The 17080-nt window shown below is 43.1% G+C and overlaps 1 protein-coding gene across 1 annotated transcript in view; it reads right to left on the minus strand.

Moving 5' to 3' along the window:
• The window catches only part of syne2b (spectrin repeat containing, nuclear envelope 2b), a 152433-nt gene that overhangs the window by 44719 nt on the left and 90634 nt on the right, over positions 1-17080 (minus strand). Inside the window, 16 exon segments of the mRNA XM_045207412.1 lie at positions 1234-1365; positions 2210-2383; positions 2586-2786; positions 3237-3356; positions 3714-3815; positions 4607-4801; positions 4974-5129; positions 5369-5503; positions 5621-5732; positions 6821-6936; positions 7086-7226; positions 7735-7938; positions 10598-10789; positions 13629-14243; positions 15282-15449; positions 15681-15773. Of these exon segments, the coding sequence (XP_045063347.1) occupies positions 1234-1365; positions 2210-2383; positions 2586-2786; positions 3237-3356; positions 3714-3815; positions 4607-4801; positions 4974-5129; positions 5369-5503; positions 5621-5732; positions 6821-6936; positions 7086-7226; positions 7735-7938; positions 10598-10789; positions 13629-14243; positions 15282-15449; positions 15681-15773 (2856 nt within the window).

A 17080-nucleotide genomic window follows, 5' to 3' on the forward strand; every position in this document is an offset into this window, starting at 1 on the left:
CACCACTACACCCACCTACAGCACGCGTGACAAAGGTAAAGTGTACTGTTAGTTAGCTAGAACATTTTAGCTTGCTGGCTCACTAGCTAACGTTACGTCTATGATCTGTGAAGAAATATTATTCTAATCAGAAATCCATTTGCTAGTTATAGCCTAATGAGTACATTCCAAGATTTGAAAGACACAAACACATTACAGGCAACTCCATAGGCCAGCTATGCAGGCCTATGGAGTCCCTGGGGAAACCCAACTACCAAACCATCCAATGATGGGATTTATAAATAATAGTGCTGAGCGATTAACCGAAATCTCTGTAATTTTTTGGTTTTTAAACAACTAATTCAGTTCAATTATTTGAATTCCATTTCGTTCATTTTTTTTCTGTGTGCTCAATGTGCGTGAGGGGATATAGATCATGAGGGGATATAGAGAGCAGCTGCTGCTTCGCGAGGTATCTCTACCTGAAAATACATTATCAAAGTGATTGATACAGTTGTCGGTATTCAGCAGTCATAAAAGTATGCCTTATTTACTTTGAAGAAATACAAAATAGTGATTTTGTCAGACAGCATAGGCAGCAGCTCTATAGAGATGAGATGACTTGGAATGAAATAATAAAGTCAACATATAAAACAAATGAAATATACACAACAACTGAAATATTTTAGTAAAGTAAAGTAATGTGAATAAATAACGGTTAATAAGTGATAAGCAGTAATGGGCAGTCACTACCATCATGGGACTTTTATGAATTGTATTATTCTGTGTTGTTACAGATTTCAACCAAAATAATCGAAATCGAAAACCGGGAATATTTTTTCATAATCTAACCGAAACCGAACCGACCTCAAAAAGCACTAATTGCTCAGCGCTAATAAATAAATTATCTGGGCTCTTGAAAGGACAGATCTATATCATATTTAAACAACTTTTGGAAAGCTCATATTCTGAGCAAGATAGAGATATGGGGTGGTGGGGACTGACAACCAACCTGTGTTGCTAGGCGTGGTGGGAAGGGGTGGAAAACATGGGTGGGGGGGGATAGTTCTCCTTTGGGGATAGCCGAAGAACCCTTAAAGGTTCTAGACAGCACCTTTTTTCTAAGAGTGTACAGACATTCCACTGACCTGTGATCAGTGTTCATTTCTTTGATAACACATTTTTTATGTTTTATTTTCTATTAATAAGACTGCTGTTCTGAACAGTTAGATGTTAAAGCACATGGAGTGCTACCTGATAGACAGAGAGTTTCTCGGAAATCTGTTCCACTGAGTCCTCCTCCAGGTGCACCTTGGGTAGGCCAGCTTCCACATCCCTAAACAGGGTGTCCAGACTGGTACTTTCCTCCTCCCACTGTGTCCATATCTACAACCAAACCAACAATAACAATTCAACACAACTGCACATAACTCAACACACGTTTTTCAATACACCATCTCAAACAGTCACACCAGCACACCTCAATATGAGCCCATATCTAGCTTAACAAAGCCAATGTTTCCTGTGCTGTGCCTACCATATAAATCCTATTCAATTACTAGAGGGGCTATGTCATAAACCTTCAAAGTTCCAGAATGGAATGAAAATGGCAGCCATATTGGTCAGGGAGAAATCCAAACCAGTCTAATTGGAATGAATGGCAGTAGAGGCATAGTCATGATTTTATTTATGCAGGAAAATAAAAGGAAGGCATGTGATATATAACAAATTGTGTAATAGAATTATTGTCAACCTAAAATATTGTAATATCATTATCAATACAGTTTATAGGGGTTTGATAACAATTGTCTCTATAAATAGCCTATAAAATATATGTAAACAGACCATAAATGTCTAAATTCTGTTTTCTTGGAAAGCTGTGAGTGCTATTATATGATACAATATCAGTACTTGTTGCATTTACAACTTGTCTAAGTCATATAGTCAACTGATTTCAGCCAGTGTATGACTGTGGATTGACTGCATTGTTTGAAAGGCAGTTCATTTGAAACATTTATGGAATAATTCCTCTAAAACTGGCTGGCTAGCTAGCGAACAGAAATACAGTGCAGATAAATTCTTCAGATTCATTATTTTACACAATATCTTATCACAGCACTGGCAAAACCACGGTTGACCAACTCCCTGACCAAAATGTCTGACCTTTATTCCATCATAAGAAGGTTCATGTCCATTCTAGTATTCTAATTCCTAATTCTATGGTGCCTACCAGTAATATCCGCTGCATCCTGGTACCTCTCTCCAAGGCCTGCTGCTGCAGTTGGGTCACCTCCTCCTGGAGGCCCCTCATCACTCCCTCCCACCTCTGGAGGGTGCTCTCTGGGACTCTCATGGAGAGGTGCTGCAGGGTCCCCAGGTGGATCCCCAGGAACTGGAAGAACTTCTGTCAAATCCATAAGAACCATAGCAGGAAGAGAGAACACAAAACAATAGCATCAATGCATGCTGTATCAATACCAACGATTACACAATAAGTAATCTCTTGGTTTCTATGGTGGCTAAATGAAAACTGAATCCAAGGTAGCTATCTAATCACACTTGATAGGATCAGTACACAATGGAGGACCTGAATGGTGTGTGCTCACCGAGTGTGTGCTAAGGCAGTCCTGTAGCTCAGTCCTGGTGTGGAGCTCCAGACCAGGCCTCTGTGAGAGGCGTTCTGAGCCCAGGGTGACCAGCACTTCCAGGCCATGTAGCAGCCTCTCAAACTGCTGCTGGAGATCCACACTGGCCCTCAGCTCCTCATGCCTGGCCCCCACAGAGCCCAACACACTTTCCAGCACAACCTGAACACACATTATAAACCTTATGATATACACATCCAGTAAGTGTACATGATAACACACATGGTCGTACGTAACCACAAGATCAGAACTGATATCTTCATCATTGTGTATAGGGCCATGGTTTCAGCATTCAAATTTATGGGTACCAATCACTCCCACCGAATGTGTTGATTACTCCGATCCCATTAGCACATTGAGCAAGGCCTTGTTTTAATGGAATGTAGTTCCAAAGATAAGTGGGGCAGCAGTCATTCTGAGTCAAATAATCATAAATAAAACAGGGAGAGGTTGAAAGTAAGGTCAGCTCTATTCCAAATAATTTAACTGAGGTGACTTATTTCATTGGGTAATATCATAGACTAATGTCATATCATGGAGTCTCAGCATGGTCCATGTAGTTCAGTATATAAATGTGCTCAGGTGTAGGTGTTATACAGGACTATACTGCACCTCCAGCTTGTAGGCCTCCTCTATGAGTGTGGAGGGCAGACCCTGTCTCTCTGCCCTCTCCTGCAGGGAGGACACCTGGCTGGACTGAAGCTGCAGCTCTCCCTCGACCTGCACCACAGCCTAAACACATACCATGCAAATACACAGGTCAAACAGCCCACACCCTCAGCTGATCCCTCAGACCCATCCATCATCCTCCAGCCCCATCCCTCAGATGTTTACCAAGTGACTGCTTTGTTGTTATTTGAACTGGATATAGCCCCTTCAAAGGTGATCACTAAATATCATTGTCATATAATGTCAGTTTGTGGATGGTTCATCCAGATGAGAACATCTTTAAGTCGAACATGAATTAATTTCTTAGCTGTAAGCTATCCACATAGAAGGATTTATAGTAGGTCTAAGTAACTATTTAACATGGATAGATTTACTAATGACTATGGATGGCTACATACTGTATGAATGTGTTTACAGTACCTGTAGCTGCTTGCAAGTGTCTTGAGGAACAGCTTCGTTAGTCATTTGTTGTACGGCCAACTTATTAGCAAGAAGGGCTGCATGCAACTCTTTTAAGAGTGTCTGTTGAGTTAGACAAACACAAAGTACAGTATACCAAAATAATTACTGCACAGTGCAACAAATACATATTTTATGCTGTGTTACATATCATATCCTTAGGGTAAGTCAAAGCATTACAAACTGTACAGTTGTAAGTGAGACAAGGCGACGTTATAGGTTAAGTTAAGAGTGCATTTCAAAACCCTATCCACCAAGTTAACACAATCTAAACATCTAACCAGACAGACTAAAACCCACCATACAGTAATACAACATACTGATGTGCACTGTACCGAAACTGTAATGCAGTAGCCCAGTTGTTGTTATAAATGTTATATTATAAACTGGGTGGGGTCGAGCCCTGAATTCTCATTTGCTGAAAGCTGTAGGATATCAGACTGTATACCACGGGTATGACAAAATATTGATTTTTACTCTTCTAATTACGTTGGTAACCAGTTTATAATAATAATAATAATATAATAATAATATACCATTTAGCAGACGCTTTTATCCAAAGCGACTTACAGTCATGCGTGCATAAATTTTTGTGTATGGGTGGTCCCGGGGATCGAACCCACTACCTTGGCGTTACAAGCGCCGTGCTCTACCAGTTGAGCTACAGAGGACCAATAAGCAATAAGGCACCTCGGGGGTTTGTGGTATATGGCCAATATACCAAGGCTAAGGGCTGTATCCAGGCACGCCGTGTTGCATCGTGCATAAGAACAGCCCTTAGCCGTGGTATGCTGGCCATATACCACACCCCCTCTGGCCTTATTGCTTAAATAAACCACAGTGGTGGTTCTGACCTGGTAATGGCCTGTCTTCCCCAGCTGGGCCTGCAGCTGCTTCTGTCTGGCAGCCAGGCTGCTCTGGACCACAGGCAGGAGTTTACCCAGGTGATCCACACACAGATGACCTCCATCTGACCCCAGAACACCAATGACCTCTGACCCCTGGGAGGTCAGCTCACTGCCCAGGGTCACCAGCTCTGCTGCCAGAGTCTGAGAACAAAGATCAAACACATAGACACACAAATAGTCAATAGTCTCATTCAACTGACTGAACTCTGCACTGAACATGCATCAAACAAAACACTGTTACGCATATGAAAACCAAACCATATGGTTTAAAGTACTTTAGTGGGGATTGAGAGTACTTTAGTGTTGTCCCTACCTCGAGCTGCAGCAGCTGGAGCTGTGTGTCCTCATGTGACTTCCCTGAGGGGGACTGCAGGAGGCGGGTCAGTGAGGACAGAGATAGGCCTACCCCACATAGCACCTCAAACAGACCCTCATCCAGCCTCTGATGAACCTCCTCGTGCGGGACAGCCTGGAACAACATCACAAGCCACAGAAACATCAAATGTGGAGAGTGATCATTAAAACCAACATGGAGAAAAACTGATTTTAAAGAATACTTGGTCTGACTATTTTTCTCACATGGAATTTAATCTCTTCACAGATAATCTAATTTAATCTCTTCTCCGGTGACACCCTTTTCTCCATTCCATGAAAACTGTGATATGTTAAAGAGACATGAACTCTACACCCATGGATCAGTGCCCTCACCTGAGTCACCACCTCACTGGCAGTCTGGCCCAGCTCTCGCAGCCGACATATGTGTGTCTGCATCTCCTGAAAGCTGTAGGAGTCAATGAGACTACTGGCTGATCCATTACTCCGACTCACAGATGAGTCTGTCACCTTTAGAGTGAAAGAAAGAAAGAACTCACATATGACCCCATTTGAACTCCACATGAATTTACACAAACACACTACACACTTGGAAATGTGTGTCATTTAAGAGCGGGAGCTGCTTACATCAGAAGGACCTTGCTGTGCAGTCTCCTCCAAAGCCAGAAGCTGGTTGTGAAGGTGTGTCCACTTCCTTTGGACCCCTGCCTCCCCCTCTCCTTCAGGTTCAACAGGAACTCTAAGGAATGAGTTGCAGTTCAGCCTGGTCTCATAGACTAGACGTAACATAGTAAATGTAAATCCGAGACACTCAAATGAGTATGATATGTTACATTTGGTATGGTTACATAAGACAGAAAGTTACTTAAGGCAGAAACGAAAGGCGGTGATTGGTCAGGATGGATGGGTGGGCGTATGACGCGAACATCTAGCAACCCAAAGGTTGCGTGTTTGAATCTCAACAACTTTAGATTTTGAGCTAATTAGCAACTTTTCAACTACTTACTTATTTTTCATGTTAGCTATCCCTTCCCCTAACCCTAACCCTAACCTTAACCCTTTAACCTAACTCCTAACCTTAACCCTACTCCCTAACCTTAACCCCTAGCCTAGCTAACGTTAGAATTGGAATTCGTAACATATTGTACGTTTTGCAAATTCGTAACATATTATACGAATTGTCATTTGTAACATATCATACGAAATGGATGATGGACATCCACAAATTAATACATACCATACGAAACATAACATATCCAGCTAAATTGAGTGTTTCAGATTTACGTACATAATAATACAAAATGCTTTGAGACCAGGTTTTGCAGTTAGATGGTTGTCAGAACCACACACAGCCTTGGAGAACTCCACTGAGAACACAATCCTAATAATTTCTATAGAGCTGACATTTTTTGTCTCTGAGAAGAAATTAAGGTCCATCTAAATGAACTCAGAACAATCTCTCCCACTCTCACTGAAGAGAAGCACAAAGCAATGAAAATGTAACAGACTACAAACAAAGTAATTACTTCTAACTCTCTGTGCCATGCTGTGTTTTTTTTCCAATGACAATGGCAAAGATCACATTGTAAAATGATTATTTGGGGAAAGGGCTGATTCTATTTCAAGAACATGATTATGCTTATGGAACAAAAGCATACAGTATACATTTGTAGAGAATGTGGCTACTCTTCTTACTTGTCAATCCCCTTCAACCGAGTGAAGGAAAAATACCATCAAAAGATGATTGTCTAAAAATACTGTATAGCATTGTTATAGACTTATTCCAGCTCCAAAGCCTACAGACTGGATCAGTAAGGGGACCAGTACCGTGCGGATGGCTGAGGTTGGTCCTCTTGGGCCTGGCTGTGGAGACGACCTCTACTCCCCTGCTGGGCGATAGCCTTGGTCAGGCCTCTCTGCTCACTCAGCTCCTGCTCCAATTCCTGCATGGGGACAATGACAACAGCCATGACTAGCATACACTGTACTTTACATTCTTCACTGGGCTGTCAGATGTGAATTTGTCAATACAATTCAAGTCCAATAAATAGCCAACCACACTCTCCGTTCAGACGTGCTTTGGACGGTTTACCTTCTGCTGTTGAAAGCTGGTCTGTCTAAAGAGTTTGCTCTTGGAGGAAGAGAGAATCTCCTGGACACTGGCGCTACGCTGCTGTCTGCCCTCTAGAGGGGGCTTTCTGGGTGACGACGGTGACGGTGACGGTGACGGTACCTTCAGAGGATGGAGAAAACCAGGATGAGGGCAAGAGAAAGAGAGAAAGAGAAAGAGAGAAAGTTCTGTTGTTTGAATAAAATGTTCACATTATCACCTGAACGTTTTCAATTTAATCCCAGTCGTGACTTGGAACATAATGCCCAGTCTCAGGATGTATTCCTCATCAACATTACAAGGCTTGTTTGTGTGTTTTCATCAACAGGCAGGTTTTACACCCATTGTTAAAATAAAAACTTGAGAAAGTGCCACAGGAATTAAAGCATTAGGAAGTGCTAATGATCTCTCTTTGACATGTCACTTTAACAACAGCTGTTTGTTTATCTGGAAGCTTGTTAACATTGTCAGGGAGCGATGACCAAATAGACAAAACACCTACTTCACTGTCAGTGTCATCAGCAGACAGCTCTTTTGCAGACATTCAGTGAGTGAGTGTGTGTGTGTGCACGCATGTGTGTTTACGTGCGCACATCCGTGTGTGTGCACATGACTCTCTGTCTGGATGTACCTGCTCCTCTGTATGTGTGCTGGTGTGCATCTGCTCATGGCTCTGTCTCTCCTGCAACAACAGCTGGAAGGTGACCAGGCTGGTCTTGAGCAGCTCCAGTTTGGAGGAGAGGGCCTCAGCCTCCTGGTGGGACCCTGCTGAACCCTCCTGCTGCCCCAGGACAGACAGACTGGCCACCTTCTGCTCTATCTCCAGGAACATCTCCTACACACACAGACACAGACACAAATATATATACACACACACACACACAAAACATTGCCTCATTTTAGCACCTCATTCTCACGAAGAACAACAAAAGGAAACTGACTGAGACACCTGCAGCAGCATGAGAGCTAATGTAAGCAGAACACAGAGTGCTGGGAGAGTAAGTAGAGCAGAATCCCATTCACACTGGTTAATCCCCTCAGGGTGTGAACCTGAGCACACAGACTCTCTCCATGGATCAACTATACCTAGGGAATAGGGTATACACTATACACTGTACAGTACAGACACATACAGTACTATGAATACAGTACATTTTCCATAGATTCAATGACATGTTCTTACAATGTGCAAAGGGAAAGAAACACTGCCGCTACCTCGCTCTCCAACTAGGGTGCATGCAAAACCCTGATGAAGGCTAAGGAACGAAACGTGTTTGTTTTATCAATAAAGAAGAGTTTTTATCAACTCCCACTGTCCTCCAAGAATTGCTGATGCTCCTATAATATGTAACTTTAATAGGTTGACCTACATCACCCGCCAGTAATAGGTTGACCTACAGCCCCTGCCAGAGTGTACTAGGTTTGACTGACCTACATCACCTGAGGCAGGTGCTAGGAGTCATAAGGCTCCATGTGAAAGGCGCTCCTGCTAGGGTTAGAGTCCATTTGGAATTGAGGTCGTGAAAAGGGCGGTTACTGGACAAAGGGTGTACAGGGTTCTCTAAAGGTGTTGATCAATTTGAATATGAGGCTAGATCCAATCAGATGCTGTGTTTTTGTTTGCCTACAAAGCCTTCATTCAAATCTGTCGTGCTATAGGAATGTGTTTACCCTCTGAAACTTTAATGCTGGGATCTGATTACACGCCCAGAGAATCCAGGCTGGATAATACCTGGTTTATTCTAGATTGAAATGGTGATAGCTAAGAATATATTCTGAACACTGCACAATTTATGTAAAAAGCAGTGATGTAAAGTACTTAGGTAAAAATACTTGAAAGTACTACTTAAGTAGTTTTTTTGATTATCTGTACTTTACTTTACTATTTCCATTTTTGACAACTTTATACTTTTACTTCACTACATTCCTAAAGAAAAGTATATACTTTTTACTGCATACATTTTCCCTGACACCCAAAAGTACTCGTTACATTTTGAATGCTTAGCAGGATAGGAAAATGGTCCAATTCACGCACATCAAGATAGCATCCCTGGTCATCCTTACTGCCTCTGATTTGGTGGACTCACTAAACACGAATGCTTCATTTGTAAATGATGTCTGAGTTTTGGAGAGTGCCCCTGGCTATCCGTAAATTTAAAAAACAAGAAAATGGTGCCGTCTGGTTTGCTTAATATAAGGAATTAGAAATTATTTATACTTTTACTTTTACTTTTGATACTTAAGTATATTTGAGCAATTACATGTACTTTTGATACTTAAGTATATTTAAAACCGAATACTTTTAGACTTTTACTCAAGTAGGATTTTACTGGGTGACTTTCACTTTTACTTGAGTCATTTTCTATTAAGGTATCCTTACATTGACTAAAGTATGACAATTGGATATTTTTTCCACCACTGGTAAAAGGTAAGAACATAATAGTATATATTCAAGAACTGGCTGGTCCTACAAGTGCTTTTTCACTGATTTGCCCACATCACCACAGAACATAACTAATGCTTCATTTCTGCATGTCTTTTGTTTAGCCTGTCTAAAGTCATGCAAGGCAATGAGACTTTAAAACAATTAGCTAATTCCATTTTCAAATAGCCATTTGGAGTAATTCCCTGCTAATCAGGACAGTTAGGCTTTTATCAAGTGCACTATCTAATACAACTGATCTTTGCCATGTGGCCAGCACCTCTAGAGAATACACCGCACCCTGAAGACAAATACCAGCAACACATTAGCTGGCCTTTACTGTTTGTTCAACCTTGCCTCATTTCAAACAGTAACCTATATGCCTGTGAGACAGCAGCACCTTCTATCCAACAACTGGCTGTGTTTACTAAGACTGAATGAAAGCAACCCCTCCCATCTGCAGCAGTAGGCAAAGCAGCTACAAAGCAGGAAAATGACTGTTGATGAACCCTGATCACTGGTGATTTAGAAAGGCTTTGAACTATGGACAAGGCAGGTCAATACATAAGAGATGTTGTTAAGGAAAGAAAAGCTCTACCTAATAGTCAAAGCAGATGATTGGCATGACATCAGAATGACTTCCTTAAATGTGATTTACAAGTTAGATACATTGTCTTATTCTGTAGGTGCTAAATGTAAACCAATGTAGTGAATGAATAATAGTAGAAAGGGCTGTAATCACACCAGTATAATAGTAACAGTGGGAAAGACGTCCTTTCTGAGGCTCTGACTGGAATGCAAATCATTAATATGATGCTGCTATTTGTGGTTGTAAGTAGATACCGAATCACTCTCATGTGCTAAAGAAAAGCAGGAGCAAAGTGATAAGACGGATACACACATGATAATGATACTGAGGCATCTCTTATATCCTTGCTATTGACTCCCATGCCTGGGGAAGTTCCTGGATAAAGCCCCACGCGGCACCATGCCTGGGGAAGTTCCTGGATAAAGCCCCACGCGGCATGCCCTCCACAGAGCTGAACTTTGACACCCCATCTGCAGTTCTTACCTGGCATGTGAGGAGCTGCTGCTCCACACTGTCCTGCATGCTGGCAGTGGCGGCTCGCTCTAGCACTCCAAGGCTGTGCTGTGCTCTCTCCAGCCAAACCTCCAGCTGGGTGGCCTGCTCACTGCAGGCATTGAGCACCCCCAGAGTGGGGCAGGGCCCAGTCAAGGCTGGGGCTGGGGACACCCCTGGGGCCTGGGACACAGACACACAGCCACTGAGATTCCTCCTGTACCAACCACCTCCTCTTCACAATCGGCCAGTAGGGACAGCAGGAGGAGATAGGAGGAGAGGGAGTGGATGACAGTCTTAACTAATACTAGTATACACTGACGGTAACTGACAGGTACTGGCCGGGTGTGTACTCAGGCAACAGCTGACTGTCCTGGGGATGTCGGCACTTGAAAATCTACTTCTCACACCCTCCCATTCTCTTTCTTTCGGTCTCCCTCACTATTTCTCTCTCGTTCTCTTCCTTGTACTCTGTCTCTCTTTCTGTCTCTCTCTCTCCCAGACTGACTCTCCCTCTAGTTCGCTCTTTCTTTCACCCATGGCGCCCCACCCATCTGTGGCCAATGCCACTTCCTGAAAGCAGTGGCAGGTAGGCAGGCAGGCTCAGAGGGCGCTCCGGTGACAGGGACTCATTATCAAACACCCAGTTAGAGGCCCCAGGCCGCGGGGGCGGGGCTGAGATAGAGGAGGTGGGTCTACTGGCAGATCTGTCAGCTGAATCGGCAAACCTCCTTATTCCACTCATTCAATCTTTTATCTTTCTCTCTGCTGTTCTGTTTCCCCTTCTGTTATGCCAATTCTTTTACATTTGTTCTCCCTTTTCTCTCTCTGCTGTCAGCACATATGCACATATACAGTCATGGCCAAAATTGTTGGCACCCCTGAAATGTTTCCAGAAAATGAAGTATTTCTCACAGAAAAGTATTGAAATTACACATGTTTTGCTATGCACATGTTTATTTCCTTTGTGTGTATTGGAATAACACAAAAAAAACAGGAAAAAAGCAAATTTGACATAATTTCACACAAAACTCAAAAAATGGGCCGGACAAAATGATTGGCACCCTTAACTTAATATTTAGTTGCACACCCTTTGGAAAAAATAACTGAAATCAGTCGCTTCCTATAACCATCAATAAGCTTCTTACACCTCTCACCCGGAATTTTGGACCACTCTTCTTTTGCAAACTGCTCCAGGTCTCTCATATTGGATGGGTGCCTTTTCCCAACAGCAATTTTAAGATCTCTCCACAGGTGTTCAATGGGATTAAGATCTGGACTCATTGCTGGCCACTTCAGAACTCTCCAGCGCTTTGTTGCCATCCATTTCTGGGTGCTTTTTGAAGTATGTTTGGGGTCATTGTCCTGCTGGAAGACCCATGATCTCGGACGCAAACCCAGCTTTCTGACACTGGGCCCTACATTGCGACCCAAAATCCTTTGGTAATCCTCAGATTTCATGATGCCTTGCACACAGTCAAGGCACCCAGTGCCAGAGGCAGCAAAACAACCCCAAAACATCTTTGAACCTCCACCATATTTGACTGTAGGTACTGTGTTCTTTTCTTTGAAGGCTTCATTACATTTTCGGTAAACAGTAGAACGATGTGCTTTACCAAAAAGCTCTATCTTGGTCTCATCTGTCCATAAGACGTTCTCCCAGAAGGAATTTGGCTTACTCATGTACATTTTGGCAAACTGTAGTCTTGCTTTTTTATGTCTCTGTGTCAGCAGTGGGGTCCTCCTGGGTCTCCTGCCATAGCGTTTCATTTCATTCAAATTTCGACGTATAGTTCAGCGCTGACACTGATGCACCCTGAGCCTGCAGGACAGCTTGAATTTCTTTGGAACTTGTTTGGGGCTGCTTATCCACCATCCGGACTATCCTGCGTTGCAACCTTTCATCAATTTTTCTCTTCCGTCCACGTCCAGGGAGATTAGCTACAGTGCCATGGGTTGCAAACTTCTTGATCATGTTGCGCACTGTGGACAAAGGAACATCTAGATCTCTGGAGATGGACTTGTAACCTTGAGATTGTTGATATTTTTCCACAATTTTGGTTCTCAAGTCCTCAGACAGTTCTCTTTTCCTCTTTCTGTTCTCCATGCTTAGTGTGGCACACACAGAAACACAATGCAAAGACTGAGTCAACTTCTCTCCTTTTTATCTGCTTTCAGGTGTGATTTTAGATTGCCCACACCTGTTACTTGCCCCCAGGTGAGTTTAAAGGAGCATCACATGCTTGGAACAAACTTATTTATCCACAATTTTGAAAGGGTGCCAATAACTTTGTCCGGCCCATTTTTTTAGTTTTGTGTGAAATTATGTCAAATTTGCTTTTTTCCTGTTTTTTTTTGTGTTATTCCAATACACACAAAGGAAATAAACATGTGCATAGCAAAACATGTGTAATTTCAATACTTTTCTGTGAGAAATACTTCATTTTCTGGAAAAATTTCAGGGGTGCCAACAATTTTGGCCATGACTGTAGATGTTTGAGGCACAGACTGTGAGAGTGTGAGAATAAGATGTAACACCAGGTTAGCACCATGAGTCACTCAAGCCCTCTACACTGCTGTCCCATAGTCTTTACTTTACATCAAACGGATCACTCAACAGGGATTATTGAACTCATTCACAAATATGCATAATTATGATAAGTATCAGCATCATTACTGTGTAAACCCATTCCATTAATGAGACACTACAGTTGTGAACAAACCTGGGTTCAAATACTATTTTAAATATTTCAAATACTTTGAAGGTTTGCTCTATGCTGCCTCTAGTGACAGATGGGTGTGGTTTTGCAGTTTTGGGACCATTCTATTGGTTCCATTAAGCTCAATCAAGCACAGGTAAAGTGTTTGAAATTATTTCAAAAAGTATTTGAACCCAGGTCTGTTTGTGAAACATCGTTTAAACAGACCCACTCATGTATGCACTCTTAGACCACTGTGGTTGCATGTTAGCGGGGGTTAGGACTGTTGGGCCTGTATTGTACTGGGAAGTTTCAGTGCTTACCAGGGCTGCCGCTGGATGCACACCCTCTGTGTCCTCTTGGGTGGGTTTGAGTGTGGTCTGGGGGGCAGTGTGTGTGCTGACCACGCCCAGGGGGGTGGTGGTGGTGGGGATCTCCTCAGGTGCTGCTAGAGGGGTAGGAGCCTCAGCTTGCACAGGTGTCTGGTGTGTGAGATTAGAGGCTGTGTGTGTCTGTCCAGTGGATACAGTGAGTGCTATCTCTATAGGCTGGGACGGTGCCGTGAGCGACCCTGTCTGAGGTGCCCTTTTTTTCTTTCTGGGCATTGGCTGGGGCACTGTGGGCCTCTCCTCTGGAGCAGCCGGAGCCTTCTCAGAGGGTGGCTGAACCAGACAGGCCTGCCCTGCCTCAGATGACACCAGCCTACTGTCCACCTTTGACAGGCTCCTCGTTGGTAAAGGGACTGGAGTTACAGTCTGGATGTCTTTGGGGACACTTGTGTCCACTGCGACCTCAGGGAGTGTGTGTATGTCCTCTGTGAGTGTGTGTGCAGCAGGTGAGCCCCCTGGGTGTGTGTGTGTGTCTCTGATGTGTGTCTTCAGCCCCTCTGGGTGGCTATCATCCCCCCTCCATGCAAGCCCCCTCTGTCCCATGAGCTCCTGACACAGAAAGAGAGAGACGGGGGGAGTAGATCATTTGGCTGGATTTATTTATATTTTCTTTAGTTTTGCCACATAAGGAGAAGCAGCTGTATTTGTTCACAAGGGAAAAAGGAAAAAGAACATCCTACAGTACAGTACATGCAGATGTATTAAGACTAAGTACTATATTAATATAAATTAAGTTCAATCAGTGCATTTTCATGGCCAACAGTCATCTTGGTAGTGTATACTTTCCTATAAACGTCCTTGCTTCGGACTGTATCTAAAGTATAAATGGAAAATCCTAATTCCAAGAATATAGTTTTCCACTCCGTCCTGCTTCCAGGCAGTGGTGGAATAGTGTGTAAACAGCATATTATGCAAAACGGTCATAACTTATTGAAATACAATGCATATGTGTGTAAGCAAGCACATAGAGTAATACACTAAACAGATACGCATATTGCTTCGAGGCATTGGCAATTATACTCAGAGTCTAAAGGGTCAACAATGTCTAATACATTTATATTATACATTATAAAACAGGATTCACAAATGTGATTACCAGAATACGATTTTATGGAAAGTCCAAAGAATTATCAACGTATCTATATCAAGTAAGTTTTTTAATCATCAAACAACAAAAAAGGACCCATGCAATACAATATTGTATCCTTTTTAAAAACGCACCCCACATCATCAAATCCTTGTCTTGCCCTTCCAGTTAGAGGAATTGTCTTTGTTGTAAAATAGGTGGTCTGCCAGCTATCAGTAACCAGGGATGAACCAGATTCACATTAGCCTACTCCCTGACAGTTCACTGGATAGCATGCTCAGTTGTCCTTTATCACGAAAACATATAAAACTATAAAAATCTGAATTCGAATTCGAATACCTGACAATGTGTTAACAGAATTTTCAGACTCACACGGCAACCTGTGAGAATCAAACTGCAGTATGATATAATATCTGGGATTCTTCTGCCATGTAAATGCACTGAACGTAGGTAGAGATAGAGGGATTCTAAACAAGGGGTTCTACTCCAGACTAGGTCTAGGACACTATACATTGGGACTTGGAGGAGGACTTGGAGAGTTTAATGGAGGGGGGTGTGTTTACCATGCTTTCAGACAGAGGCTGTGTTCTAACTGTGCCCACAGGTTTTGATAAAGCTTCGGACACACTTGTTCCTGAGGCGACCGAGAGGCCCACTACAGAGAGGTCCTGAAGAGACATGAGCAGTGTTACAATATGGACACACTACTCAGATACAGTATCAGTCATTATTATGTTATCATCCATGAGAAAACCATACACAGTCATTCATTAAGGCACTAAAACAGTCCTGTTATATGTAATGTTATGTTGTTTCATATGAGTGTTGTTATTCATGATACATCATACAGTGCTGTTAGGTGCCATTGTCTGACTCCCATAGATAGAGGTGTCTGGTACCTGTTCAGTTGTGTCCTGACTCTGTTCCATGGCTGTGGTTCCACCTTCTTCCTCAGCTGCAGCCTGGCTCTCTTCTGCAGCAACCTCAGGGTCCTGACCAGAACAGCAAGACAGTGCAGACAGTCAGTAACAATCACAAACATGTCAGGTCAAACATGTAAATTAAATAATAGGCCAGAACAACACACCCTATACTACCAAACTATGGTTCTAAAATAAGGTGCAGATATATGAGTAAAAACAAAAGTTTTAAAAAGCAAAGTCTTCTCATAGATGTTTTGTTAAAGGTCATTGGCAAAGATTGCACCACATTGCCCCCTAGAGGTAATCAAACACATCGGCAGCAGTACCCTCAACACTCTGAAAAGTAAAGAGGAAGACTGATAACAAAAAAGCAACATAGAGAATTGAAAAAATTAAAATAGAGAAAATACTTGAACAGTTTTATTGTCAAAGAAAAAAGATGTGGAAAGAAACTTTGAACACAGACAAGCAAATTGCCAGAGAGTGTGTGAGACCAGCAAGGAGAAGGAGGAAGAGGAAAAATGGGAAAAGGATTATAGGGAAGCGGGGTTGGATACAGTGCCTCCCAGTGCTGCAGTGAAACAGGGGGCAGAGTGACCCACGGGCATGTCACAGGAAGCCCAGGGGCAGTGATGTCAGAGGGTCCAGGAGGACAGAGGGGGCAGAGCAGAGTGAAGCGGGGCAGGACACGGCTGGTTTGGCAGCCGGGCTTCTCTTTACCTCTGGAGCTCTGCCCCTGACAGGCACCACAGAGAGCCTCCTCTCCCCCCTCCTCCTCCTCTTTCTCCTCCCCTCCTCTCCCCCCTCCTCCTCCTCTTTCTCCTCCCCTCCTCTCCCCCCGCCTTCTTTCTCCTCCCCTCCCTCTTCCTCCTCAGGACGTGACACACTCCTGGACTCCTGCCACGCCAAGTCAAGGACACATGCACACACATACAAACAAGCTGACTGATGGGAACACATGCACGTCCAGGAATAGAAGCACACTCTAAAAGAGGGTATGACAAAGATAGCTTGCGAATTAGAAAGAGCAATGCACTTATTTGGTATACATTTAAATATCATTGGGGTAGTCATGCTTCTGTGTTGTGAGTTGCTTTAAGCACATGGAACATTGTCATGAATTGTTGGCTGCTGAGTTTTGCAGAACCATAAACCCATACTAGAAACTGTAGGAATGGGCACTATCTTTGAGACTTACTCACTGTACTCACATCGGTCGCCTTACTGCAGGTCAAGGGTCATGTGTGGTGGGCTGGACGGGGCTCATGTGTCATAGGCAGGGGAGGTCTCTATGTCTCTCTCTCTCTTATACACAATCTATTCAGAAACTCCTATCCACCCACTTTTCTCTCTCCTAATATTAAGTCACTTCCCTG

This window comes from Coregonus clupeaformis, chromosome 25, assembly GCF_020615455.1.
Source record: "Coregonus clupeaformis isolate EN_2021a chromosome 25, ASM2061545v1, whole genome shotgun sequence".
Taxonomy (NCBI): domain Eukaryota; kingdom Metazoa; phylum Chordata; class Actinopteri; order Salmoniformes; family Salmonidae; genus Coregonus; species Coregonus clupeaformis.